Raw genomic sequence first — 12,163 nt, forward strand, 5'->3', positions numbered from 1 at the left:
ACTCCCCCTTGGGCACTATTCCAACAGCCTGTCACAAAAGTAATGAATTGCCATTTGCAAATGTGGGTCATTTTTTCATTGGTGCCCGAGACAATTGTATGGGCCAGTCTCACCCTGCACAGGGCTTTGCATGGACGGCTCTGCCTTCCGCCTTTACTCATGTCCTGGGATAGCCCAGTAGGCCCATGCAGTGATGGACTGGCCTACAAGGAAAACCAATGGCTCTGAAAGGCTGATGGGTACATTCAGCCCAACTTCCCATCCTAACAGCCATTTCAGAGTGACTGGCCTCTCAGGCAGGCCTGACTGATACTTCCCCAGCCCAACTGGCTTCTCAGAACCATACATCCATACGGCAAGACTGGCATGTGCTTGGTTGCCCTACTGGTGTTTCCCTATAGGACAGTCTACTTCTGAATCCCCGTCGGTGTCACTGAGTGCCCCCAGAGCAAAGGGGCCTGCAAACTGTGGCTCCCCAGACATGTTGGACTACAACTCCCAAAATCCCTCACCATTGTCTTTGCTGGTTAGGGCTGATGAGAGCCCAAAACATCTGGAGATCCAGGGGTTGCAGACCCCTACTCTGGAGGCAGTTCTGCTGCGTTCTTCTTTAATGAATACATTCGCCGGTCCTGCTGTACTGTTTCCTGTGTAGGCCAGAGTGTCCAGAACAAGCATTTTGAATAAGCAGCTCTAGAAAATGTGTTGAGGGATGACGTAGACAAAATAGTTTGCTTTTTGCAAGCAGTCGTTAAAATGGAAGAACGCAAAAGGCCGGTGGTCACTGAAGATCAGCACGTATCAAGTGGCAGTGCCCTCTGAGAGAAAGGTTGGCGCTGCCGAGGAGCACACAGTTACAATATAGGAGTCAAGATTACAGGTATGGTGGTAAGGTAAAAGACAGAAGCTATTTTAAAAAACGTATTTTAAAATACTACCTAATTACAGGTTGCTGTGCATGACATGTTTACGTAATTGGGTACACAGAAATTACTGCATGTGGTAAATACCCCATATTTACCTTAAGAAGTACATTGTATGCAACCCATTTAAAATACCACTTGTTTTATTTTGTTGTGCGGAGAAATTACTTTGCCACACGCAAGAACCGTTCCTTACTCGAACCCTACCCTGTACACGCCGCTTTGGTTTTAAAGAGCTTTGAGAAGTAGTTTCCAGATCCCCCACGCGATGGCGCCAGATCCAACTAAATTGGAACGGCGAGAGCTGGGTTTAGCACATGGGATTTTAATGGCACCGACGCGGGAGGGCGAGGCGGCCCTGGTTCCCCGTTCGCTCACTTTAGCCTTCATGGCTACGTGGGCACTTGTTGGCGCTTGAGTGTTGGACTCCTGCCCTGCTCCGACCCCATTCTGAAGAGGAGACACCTGCTTTGGCCTGTCATGGCAGCACCACCCTGGGGGTCTCCCGGCTGGCACCGGGTGGGATGAGCCCGCTCTGACGCAATGCCCGGATGGATGGCCTGGAACCGGTGACGGCAAATTCCAAGGTGCCCACCCTGCAGGACGGAAATAACCCCGCTCCAGGACTCCCTGTCCCGGAGCCTTTCCTGGCACCGTTGGGCAAGACCCTCTTCCCCTGGCGAGCGTCATGCTGCCCGCCCCCACAGCCCCCGCACCCCCTCCGGCAGGAACTCCGGGGGAGTGAGAGGAGGAAGACCATCTGTCCCGGAGGGGGGGGGGGCGGCAGGGGGAGAATGCGGGTTGAGGAATAGGGGCAGAGCACACCAGAGACCCAGGCCGGGCAGTACGCATCGCGTGGGTGGAGATAGGAGGGAGGGGGGGCGCGGGGGGGAGACGCTCCTGAGTTTTTTTTTCTTTTGATAAATTGACATCTTAAAGAGCACCAGAAGAATGGAGGGGGCCGGTAACTGAATCCGGCAATGACAGGTGCTCCCGGAGGCAAAACAAACTGCGAGCGCTGTGTGTGTGCCCCCTGTGCCCCTCCTGCGCGCCCCTGCCTTGTACACACCAGCGAGGCTCAGTTACAAGCGGACCAGGGAGGCTGGCATCAGCACTGCCTGTCAATAAGGACCTACCGCGAGACTGCAGGTGGCACGGCGAGCGGGCGTCCGCGGATCGCAGGTAATACACGCCGCCCCCCTGTGTGTCTGCGAGCACATCCCCAGAGATGTTTGCAAGACCGTGTTCCCGCCGCAGGGTACCTACCGGGGCCCTGTGTACGGGGATAGATAACACGTGCTAGTTTACTGGGGGCCTGAAAGCAACATGCTGTCCACCATGGGTCTGTGAGAATGTGGGTAATGCGCCATGCGTGTCTGGGAGAGCACAGCACACACATGCAGTCCAGGTGCCTATAGAGATCAAACAGGGGAGTGATGAGCATTGCGAGAGGGGGGCAAGACACGAAAGGAACCCTGCTACCCGCCCCCCCCATGCAGTGCGCGCGATCCCGTACGGTATCATTAGCACCCCCACCCGCCCGCAAATTAACTATTTTTTAGCATTAGTGGGAGATGGCATTTAAACATGCACACATAATGAAACATAAATAAAACTGCAGGATCATTGCAGATGCAGGGAACTCATCTATTGCAGCTCTGGCCATGCTCTGCGGAAAATACCTGCACATCTCCTAATATGCACGTGGACTGCACCAACAGTAGCGACTTCACATTGCAAGGAGCATCACCAGTCTGTGATACCTGGCGGCACCATGGGGGCTGACTTTAGAATACGTTGCCATAAGTAAGCCAAGTGGCAAATAACTTTGTGGTGCAAATTAACTAAATTGCACTATTATTACATATGGAGCAACTATCTAGTCATTAAGTTTCTTTTTAATAACAGCATGATATGTTAATATAAGCTATGAAGTGAGTCACTTACGAGTAGGGCTGTACCGAATAGCATATTTAGTATTCGGCCGAATACCAAATAGTTTGTCAACTATTCGGCCGAAGCCGAATATCAAGCCGAATAGTTACTTTATTATCATGTTCCAAACTTCAAAAAACACGCTTATTAAAAAACAATAAAGCACCATTTTAAATGCATTTTAAACTTTATTTCTCTTCATTGTAATTAATGTAGCATCTTTATTTAAAGCATAAAAGCCAGAAATGAAGCAGATTTAACCAAAATGAAGGGACCAAATGTACAGAAGATTGTTGCATATTCAGTGCCAGTTAAAGTAGGAGGCTTCACAACTGCCTTTGTGAATCAGATGCATTGCATTCTCTAACCAGTTACAAAGTCGATGCGGTCGAGTTTCGAAACTTCTTTGCAGCTCACATAGAAATATATAAAATGGTTCATGTCGGCTCATGCAGGACACAAGTCAAGAGGAAATCTGAAATGTGTAAACTCCATCTCACAACTATTCACCCCACTCAAAAAAATGCTGATCACTTTTCACTTATCTTAGTCACTTCTTCTCGCCAATACACAAACATATGCAACTTATCATTCCCGATAAAATATCAGATAATGTTAAACTCAGGACTCAGGTCCTTAAAAAAAGAATAGCGGGGACTATGATGTATGCAATGGGAAGTGACATGACAGGAACTGAAAGTATCTATGCAGATTTCTTTCAGTTTGTCTTTCCCAAATGAAAAAAGTTCACATTGCATATAAACATTTGTTAAGAGAAAAGATTTTCCTGTATTGTTGCAGGCTAAGTATAAAACATGAGCACCTTTTATGTCTAAGAATCTGTAACAAAACATGCCCTAAAGAGCAGATTACAATATAAAATGTGTGATAGCAATTTGTCTGGTCTAATTCAATTCAGTTTTGAAAACTGACGTCTATATTTGCCTTTCTGAGTTCATGTTGCATTGTATTCAAATGAGAATGTCAAAGTATTCGGCAAGAGCCGAATAGCAAGAAACTATTCGGCCGGAGCCGAATAGCTTTTTTTGAGCCGGAATTCGGCCGAATACTTACTAGAAGCCGAAGTTCGGTACACCCCTACTTACGAGCTACAGATAAGGCACAGTGCGATTAAATGATTTGCCCAGGATCACACACTTTGGTTAAATGGTGAAACCAGGATGTGGACAATTTAAGCAATGAACACATCTTCCCAGGTTTAGTTGATATAGATATTTATTAAGGTGTTGCTTGGCATTTTATGTGCTTAAATAATGCTTTATGGCAACACCTTGGAAGCAAACCACATTACATAATAAACTAGCCTTTCCGAATAAACTAACTTTACACTATATACATCATCATAGAAATAAGTGGAGCAATTAGAGTATGGCTTTAGTTGTATTCTCCCCATCATGCATGCAAAGTCACAATAGCATCATGCAGACTATTGTGAGCCTAACAAATCCCTCTTGGGTTTTAAAGCCATAGTCATGATGTCATAAAGCATGCAGCATTATGCACCCCTCTCACTTCTGATCACCCTCATTCATATTTCTTAAGGGACACACCTCTGTGCTAATAGTACCCCCTCCCTCCCATCAGTGGCTAATGGCTCCCATTGAAATGCTCTGTTGACACAGAGCAACTTGTCAAGACCCTGGGAGAGCTGCTCTGCTGCCCTCAGCTTTAAAAGGAAAGGCTCAAACAACAGGGTGGGTCCAGCTTGGTCCCTCTGATGGGGTCTGACGATCGCGGACCGACCTGTCATTTCGGGACATTGCCCTGCCAGCGTGACACCTTTCCCATTCAGCACCCTCATTCTCAATGAGGGTGCCGAACGAGAGAGGTGTACTGCTGGCAAATGTCCCACCTCGATCTTAAAAGAGCCACTGGCGGGGGCCAAGCTGCCCCTCCCAAACCCCCCGCTCGGTATGCCACTGGAATCTAAGGTAACATGCATGTATGTCTTTGATACCACAGATAAAACATGCTCTAGTCTCAATATGTGTATGGGATTACAGGTAACACACGGCACGTGTGTCCATGCGATCACAGCTAACGTGCCAATGTGTGTGTGATTATTGGTACTATGCCACACGTGTCTGTAAAATCACAGCTAACGTGAATATATCTATGAGATTACATGTAACACACGACACGTGTCTCCGTGAGATCACAACTGACATGATGTCCATGTGTTTGAGATTATAGGAATTGCGTCATGCGTGTCTGGGAGATCACAGGTAACATGCTCTCATTGTGCCTACAGATATCACAGCTTGGGTAGGACTGGGGCAAATCAATGTCCCGGCCGGGCACCAATGAAAAAGTGGCGCACAGTTGCAAATAGCAATTCATTCCTTTTGTGACAGCCTGTTTGAATAGTACCTAAGGAGGAGGGTTTTGATCAAACGTGATGCAAATTGTGCATTTTAAAGACTATTTATTCAGCAACACTGGTAGCTGCATGGTGAAGTAATTTATCAAACTGGCCCACACTAGCTTTTTGTGTTTTTGGTTCCGGCATTGCCCTGTGGCCCCATAGGCCAGTCCTAGCCTGATCACAGGTATCATGCTGCCTGCCAATGCATGTCTGTGATGTGACACCACAGGTAACATGCTGGCCATGTTTATGCAGGTACACCTACCTGGCCGGCAGTAACCAGTGAGCGCACTGTACACACCCAGGGACGAGCATAGTGAGTGCCAAGGCTGTGTGGGGCGCATATGATGGTCACGTGGTACCTTTCCTCATTTTATAAATAAACAGGCAACGCAACGGTATAATGTATCACGTCACTCTGCAACAGCGCTTCATGCAGTACACGAACCGTTTCTAAGCGCTGTAATACCCAATTTAACGGTACTCAATGTGTTGACCGCCAAAGCATGACTCGTCTGGTCTTCAAACCTATGGCCGAAGGAGGCACGCCTCTGCATTGTGCTGCATCTTATGATCAGAAAGTATATGTTGCATTATGAAAGCACTGACATGGAAGTAGAGGGCCCTTCCCCACAAAGAGGCGTGTAGACTACAGATAACTTCCTGGTCTCAGGAAGCGAGATATGTTAAATGAAGTTCCATACAGGTTATTGGCACGGAAGTGCATGCAACGTCATCATTTAGAGTCAGCTGTGAGGGATCATGGGCACTGTAGTTCCAAACACCTAGTGGGCCCCAGGTTGCAGATCCCTGCCTTGCAGACTAAGTGCCCTGAACGTGGGCTGTGCTGGGCTACGCTTCTCTGCTGCCAAGGACGTGGATAGCCACTTTCTCGCGGCATTCCCTTTAAAAGCGGTTGCCGCACTGCAAAACGTTTGGCTGAGTCCCGCTGTAATTAAATATATGTCAACAGAATGACATTAAAGCGCTGTCTACAATGCAAAGTTCGTATTTCCAACAGTGCATTTGCTGGAAGGGACAGGGGAGCCACAGCTGCATTTCAATATATAGGACCCTCTACCAGCCCTGCAATCTGACTACCAGCCCTGCAAAGAAACACATTTGGAATACAGTGGAGTGTCACTGAGTGTTTCCCGGGTGGGCAGAGAACACTTTGAAGCCCTGTGTGCAGTTTTTCCTCGCTGATGTTTTGATCGGGAGGCAGAGGGCCATTCTGGAAGCAGAGCGTCACGGAGTGTTTCCCGTGTGGGGTGAGAACACTTGGAAGCCCGGTGTGCAGTTTTTGCTTGCTGGTGTTTTGATCCAGAGACATAGTTCCATTCTGGATGCGGAGCATCACGGAGTGTCACCGAGTGTTTCCCGTGTGGGGAGAAAACACGTGGAAGCCCTGTGTGCAGTTTTCCCTTGCTGATGTTTTGATCAGGAGGCAGAGAGATATTCTGGAAGCGGAGCGTCACAGAGTGTCACTGAGTTTTTCCCGTGTGGGGAGAGAACACTTTGAAACCCTGTGTGCAGATTTTCTTGCTGATGTTTTGATCGGGAAGCAGAGTTCCATTCTGGACGCGGAGTGTCACAGAGTGCCACTGAGTGATTTCTTTATTTTTCAGCTCTTCGACCAGGTGATGAAGTTAGAAGATGTGCTTAACACCTGGAGGTCAGCTATAATAGTCCACATATTCAAGAGAGGCAATAGGGCGGACCCTGTCAACTACCGTCCTATTGCCCCCTTGGATGTCCTGGGTAAGCTATTTGAAGCTCTACTTTTGAAACAACTCCAGAGGTGGGTAAATACAGCTAACAGACACGACACGACTGTCACCAAACCCGGGGGGGGGCGTTGGTCGGGGGCAGGAGCAGACCTGCATCTGTTTCTCCTGAAAATTTTGAAGAGGCAATCGCCAAAAAGTGGTACTAAAATCTATCTGCCATTTGTCGACTTGTAGAACGCCTTTGATAGTGTCGACAGACAACATTATGGTCTAAATTGGAGGCCTGGGATTGCCCACGTGACCTTCTATCGGCTATCAAGGCCTTGTACACTTCAACTAAGGTCCAAATTAAACTAAACGCACACAGTCTGCTGACCAAGGAGATCACCACCCATAGAGGCTTGAAGCAGGGGTGCCTGTTTGCCCCCACTTTGTTTAACCTATTTTTTATCTGACCCCGACATAACTTTGGACCCAGTTAGATCAACCCCCCCCACCAACCCCCCAAGATCGGCGACCAGAATTTAACATGGATCCTATATGCGGAGGACCTCGTCCTGATTGACCAGACTCCCATAGGTCTTCTGCGTAGGCTGTCTGGGCTTCAGGAGTATATGACCAAAAATGGGCTAGAGATCAATACGACTAAAACCAACATTCTGGTCTTACGATCTACGAGGGGGAGAAAAACCCATCTGTTTCGATGGTACTTAGGGTGAGAAAAACATACCCAAGTTTCGTCAATGACCTACCTGGGCTCATGCATAAACGCTAGTATGTGTAATGGGCCACGTCAATTGGACTTCAAAATGAAGGCTACAAATTTGATGGCCGAGGGGACTAACGATCCATAGAAAATATGGCAAATTTTCCATTCTTTCAGTACTGACCTTTTATAAAACAAAAGTTACCTCAATTTTTACTTATGGTGTGGAAGCCTTTTTATTCACTCCCTAGAAAAAATGGGCATCATTAGAGGGGGGGGGGCTTCTGGAGAAGGATACAGAGACTACCAAGGGGAGCCCCTTCCTCGATCATTAGATATGAGTTAGATTTAACATCACTGTATGCAAGAACGGTATGGAAGGCACTCTCCTTATTCCAAAACAGCACCATGACTATGCCCTCTCTTCCGTAACAAATATTGGGCCTCATTCCAAGTCTGGCGGTCCGGTAAAAAAGTGCCAATATTCGTGGATGCTGCACTTTACCGGACCGCCCAATTATGTGTTTGCCGATGGGGCAACTCGGTTACAGGTGTCTTACTGGCAAAAAAACCCCTAATGAGCAGTTATTTTCTTCCCTTTGCAAATGTAAACCAGAGGGCATCCCTGCTGGCCAGCAGGGGTTCATTGTATCCGTTGTCATTTTTATTGTTTTGCATTCCCATTTTTAATCAATTTTATATCCCATGCTTCCCAATTGATTAATTGCATTGTGTCATTGTACTTTTAAATGACATCTTTTCCACACTACTCTTTATTTGTAATTTCATAGTGTTTTCATACAAAACAAATGAGAGCTTTTTGGCTGAAACTGACGTGTACTGAGGTGTGTTTAACATGTGTTCCATTGCCATGTGCCTCTGTGAAAATAATGTGGTGAGAGGGCAGCACGCCACTCTGCCAGCTCAGCGGGGTTCCTTGAACGGCCACTCTAGGACTGAACAGAAAGTTTGACAATCTACAGCTTTGTCACTCATGGAAAGGTACATTACTAAATCTCGAGAACATACAGGTAAAAGTTGGAGTCACTATAAGTAACTTGTGATTTTAGACCACTGAAAAATGATATCCTGTAAAGGTCACTGCTCTTTGAGCTGTTATTCTGAGACCTTCTAAATCCTTAAAGTTACTAGATTTAACAAATACAATGACCCATGCTGAATGATTCACTCTGTAGCTCGACGTCTTTCCTGACCAGTTCATTACATCCTCCTTTCTATTCCTCGTCACAGTCTTTACTCCGTAAGGGCGAGTTCCCCCGCCCAGATCCAGGAAACACACTTGCCTCTTCAAAAGCAGCAAAGTTCTTACGAAATAAAGCTTGAATTTCAACTTTAAAAAAACACACATTTCATTTACTGTGAGGTAAATACAGCAGATAAGTTAGCGATGGAAAACAAAAGAACAAAGGCAAGCTATACTGGCACAATTCAGCAACACAACAAATAATACATAAATACAAGTTTCCTACCCTGAGTTCGATAAGCATCAATAACACGAGGAGGCAAAGGAATGCAGCAGAACAGGGCTGCTAAAACACGGGCACGAGGGCAGGGAAAGACGAGAGAGCAGCAACCACCTCAGGACACACTTACGGGAAGCGAAGGAGACCACATCTCCTCACACTGCTCCAGCCGGGAACATCTGCTTCTGCTGGAAAGTATCATCAGCTCTTGGATCCAGTCCTCACAGGAAAACCTGCCGTCACCTTCACAGAACTTAAGAAGGTCCTGCGAAGCAATTGCCGGTGCCCGATAAAAGCAAGTTCCCCGAGGGACGTGTATTCCCAGAGAAGTGACCCGAGGGGGTTTGGGAAGTCTAGTGCTGGAAAGAAACTCAATTCGAAGGACATCAGCCCAAACGGTCCAAGGCATATTGAGGTATGTGCCTCTTTCCTTCCTGCAATGCCAACAGAGGTCGGGTTCAGTCAGCCTGCAGAGCAGTAGCTTCACAGGGGTCTAATACCCCCACAGGATCACTCTTTGTTGGACATAGCTCAAGTCATGGTTGAGTTTCATACCAATGAGTTAGAACAAACTAAGTCCCAAGTAGAGGGGAGAGGCAATTTCCAACTCCGCTGACCATTTCATACAATGGCTATCTGAGTTGGACGAGCATCCCGTTGTTAGGAAAGATTTCGTAATTGTAGGTAATTTTCCTTCCATGTGGCAACCCCTAAACATTTTGCTGTTGTTTTTCACCTTGTTCTTGACTTTGCCAGAGAAGTGCAGCCTTCTGCCGCACTCCTCTGGGCTTTCGCTCCTTTTCTTATGGGGAAACTGACATGCCCTTAAGACAGTCAGTACCGGGGAACGCTGTTTCCCGTAGTTTCTTTTATCATGTTGCGGCTTTAGTGCAACATGACACAAGAGGGCACTGTAAGCTAAGTTACAGCTCTCTTGGGTCTCTAGCCTTCTACAGGCCCTAGATACTCGTTTTGGATTGTATTTGATCGGTGCAAGTCATTCAGGGATTGGAATGGTGGCAGCGATCGTTTTGTGTATTTTGAGCTCCTTTTGGCGTTCTGAGCGCGTTTTTCGCGCTGAACCCAAAATGGTGGCCTGGCTCCCAAAATGGCCAGACCACGAGGCTCCTTTGTCCTGTCCACAGACCGTCTTGCTCCCTTCACCTTCCCCAGGTCGAGCGACCCGGGGCCTTCCTTATTTGGGCATGTACTTTCCCGCGAAACACGGATGCTTTCGCGGGCTTCTACATGTCTTTTGTGTGCCTCCAGGGTGTGGGCTGGGATGTCTGGTCCCAATACACATCCTGGGTGCCAGAGAGTCTAGGGTAGTGTGAATGCCTGGGACCACCGTGGTCCGTAATTGGTCCACGTATGGTATGTGTGTTGATGAGCGGATCTCCCATTGGCTCCCCTCCGTTTTGGCGCGAAGGGAACCGTAGATAAGAGGGGGCTGGAAACATCACTACCATGTCGATCTCCTGAGTTCTCACGAACGAAGGAATACAGGAGCCAAGTATCCTGCAACCAAGAGGCTGGACCGTGGAATCGCTGGTGACCCGCTGAAGGACTCCTCCTTTGCACTGCTGTCGTCCTGTGAAACCCTTTCCTCCTTTGATCGAACCAGAAGGCCTGTACTGGTGCTTCGACCTTTGGAATAGCAGGAACAGCTATTCTCGGCGACTTCATCATCTCCTGCCAGTAAGCCTTCGGAAGCGTCTCTGGGCCATCCAGTTGACTGACCAGCTTACAAGGGAGTCTTGCTCTGTAACCGCCGCCAGGTTGTGCTGTATTTCGAGTCCTTGTCACTCTCACACGCTTAGTACACTTGGCGTTCCCAAGTCTGAAGTGAGTAGTGTACATTTGGCTCAGATACACACGGCCGCTCCGTTGCCCTGCTGTGGTGACAAAACTGTGCAGGTTTCTTCGATTGGGACGTCTTTTTTCTCTACACGACGACGAGGCATTCCCGGCTCTTCTGAACCTGCCAGCTGCTGAAACTAACGTGGAGAAGCCTGGGTCTGCTTGCATCGGGGACCGGTGAGTAGTATAGCTAGGATCCGGTCGCCCTCCTGCAGTAGCCCATTGCTTTGCCCCGCTGTGTAAAAACAGCACCCTTTTGTCCGTACTCGCGCTCTGCTTCTGCTCACTGTGGAGGCTGCGCTTGAGTCGCGGAACCTGTTCTTCTGTTGTGCACTAACCCGAACTGCCTGACTTCCTCCGAAGAGCTTCTCCTTTTGCCCGTTGGCACCAGCGTGTGCAGGTACTTTGAGCACAAGGCTCCACTCTTCGCAGGGCTCGGACTTCCATCTAGTTAGGTGCCTCTGAAGGCGAACTGAGTCTAAAGCATTATCGCACTGCCTGTTTTCCTTCCCTTTCAGGTGGACTACACATTTCGTGCATATATCGCTTGCGACTGTTGTATTTGTATATATATTGTGTTGATATGGTATGTGTTGGCTTAATATTGTGATATTGTGATTTTCTCGCTACGGTCATTATTTTAAAGGCCTTAAAATAAATGTGTATATATTTTTGATATAACAACTGTTTGGAGTAGTTTGTAAGTGCTCTTGCTTTGTGTGCTCATTGCGGGCTTTCAGTCACCCTCACCCCTCTTGAGACCTAGTCTTGACCGCCCCGATCGCTACCTTGATTGGTCTGGCTCGTCCAGAGGTTACCCTGTTCCAAGTAATTAGGTTGGCCTTCTGAACTTCTGCGCCACCAGGACAGAGTTCAGAAATCCGTCTTAACAAATTGGTGTACAGCGGTGGGATACGACTGAAGGTATCCAGTGTTGCGCACAAACTAAGGCATTTCAGATTATTCCAACCAGGACACGTAGTGAATTGTTGTAGTATAACTTTAAAAAGGCCATAGTCCTATCTAACAGTATGGAAACAAATACCTTGTTAACTTTAAATGCTTCCAAATCAGAAACATTGAAGAAGATGTGTGCGGAGAGAGGTGTTTCCTCTCAAGGCACGAAATTGGAAATGATC

The 12,163-nt window shown here is 47.6% G+C and overlaps 1 protein-coding gene across 2 annotated transcripts in view; it reads left to right on the plus strand.

Moving 5' to 3' along the window:
• The first annotated feature begins 1,250 nt into the window (after nt 1-1,250).
• Nucleotides 1,251-12,163, plus strand: part of MYLK2 (myosin light chain kinase 2) — a 315,549-nt gene continuing 304,636 nt past the window's right edge. The window contains exon 1 of one of the 2 annotated variants that reach the window (XM_069650999.1): nt 1,251-1,510. In XM_069650999.1, the coding sequence (XP_069507100.1) occupies nt 1,475-1,510 (36 nt within the window). In that variant the 5' untranslated portion in view covers nt 1,251-1,474. The other variant, XM_069651000.1, reaches the window with a different exon arrangement.

This window comes from Ambystoma mexicanum, chromosome 3p (genome assembly GCF_040938575.1).
Source record: "Ambystoma mexicanum isolate Mex_15411 chromosome 3p, UKY_AmexF1_1, whole genome shotgun sequence".
In the NCBI taxonomy this organism is placed as follows: domain Eukaryota; kingdom Metazoa; phylum Chordata; class Amphibia; order Caudata; family Ambystomatidae; genus Ambystoma; species Ambystoma mexicanum.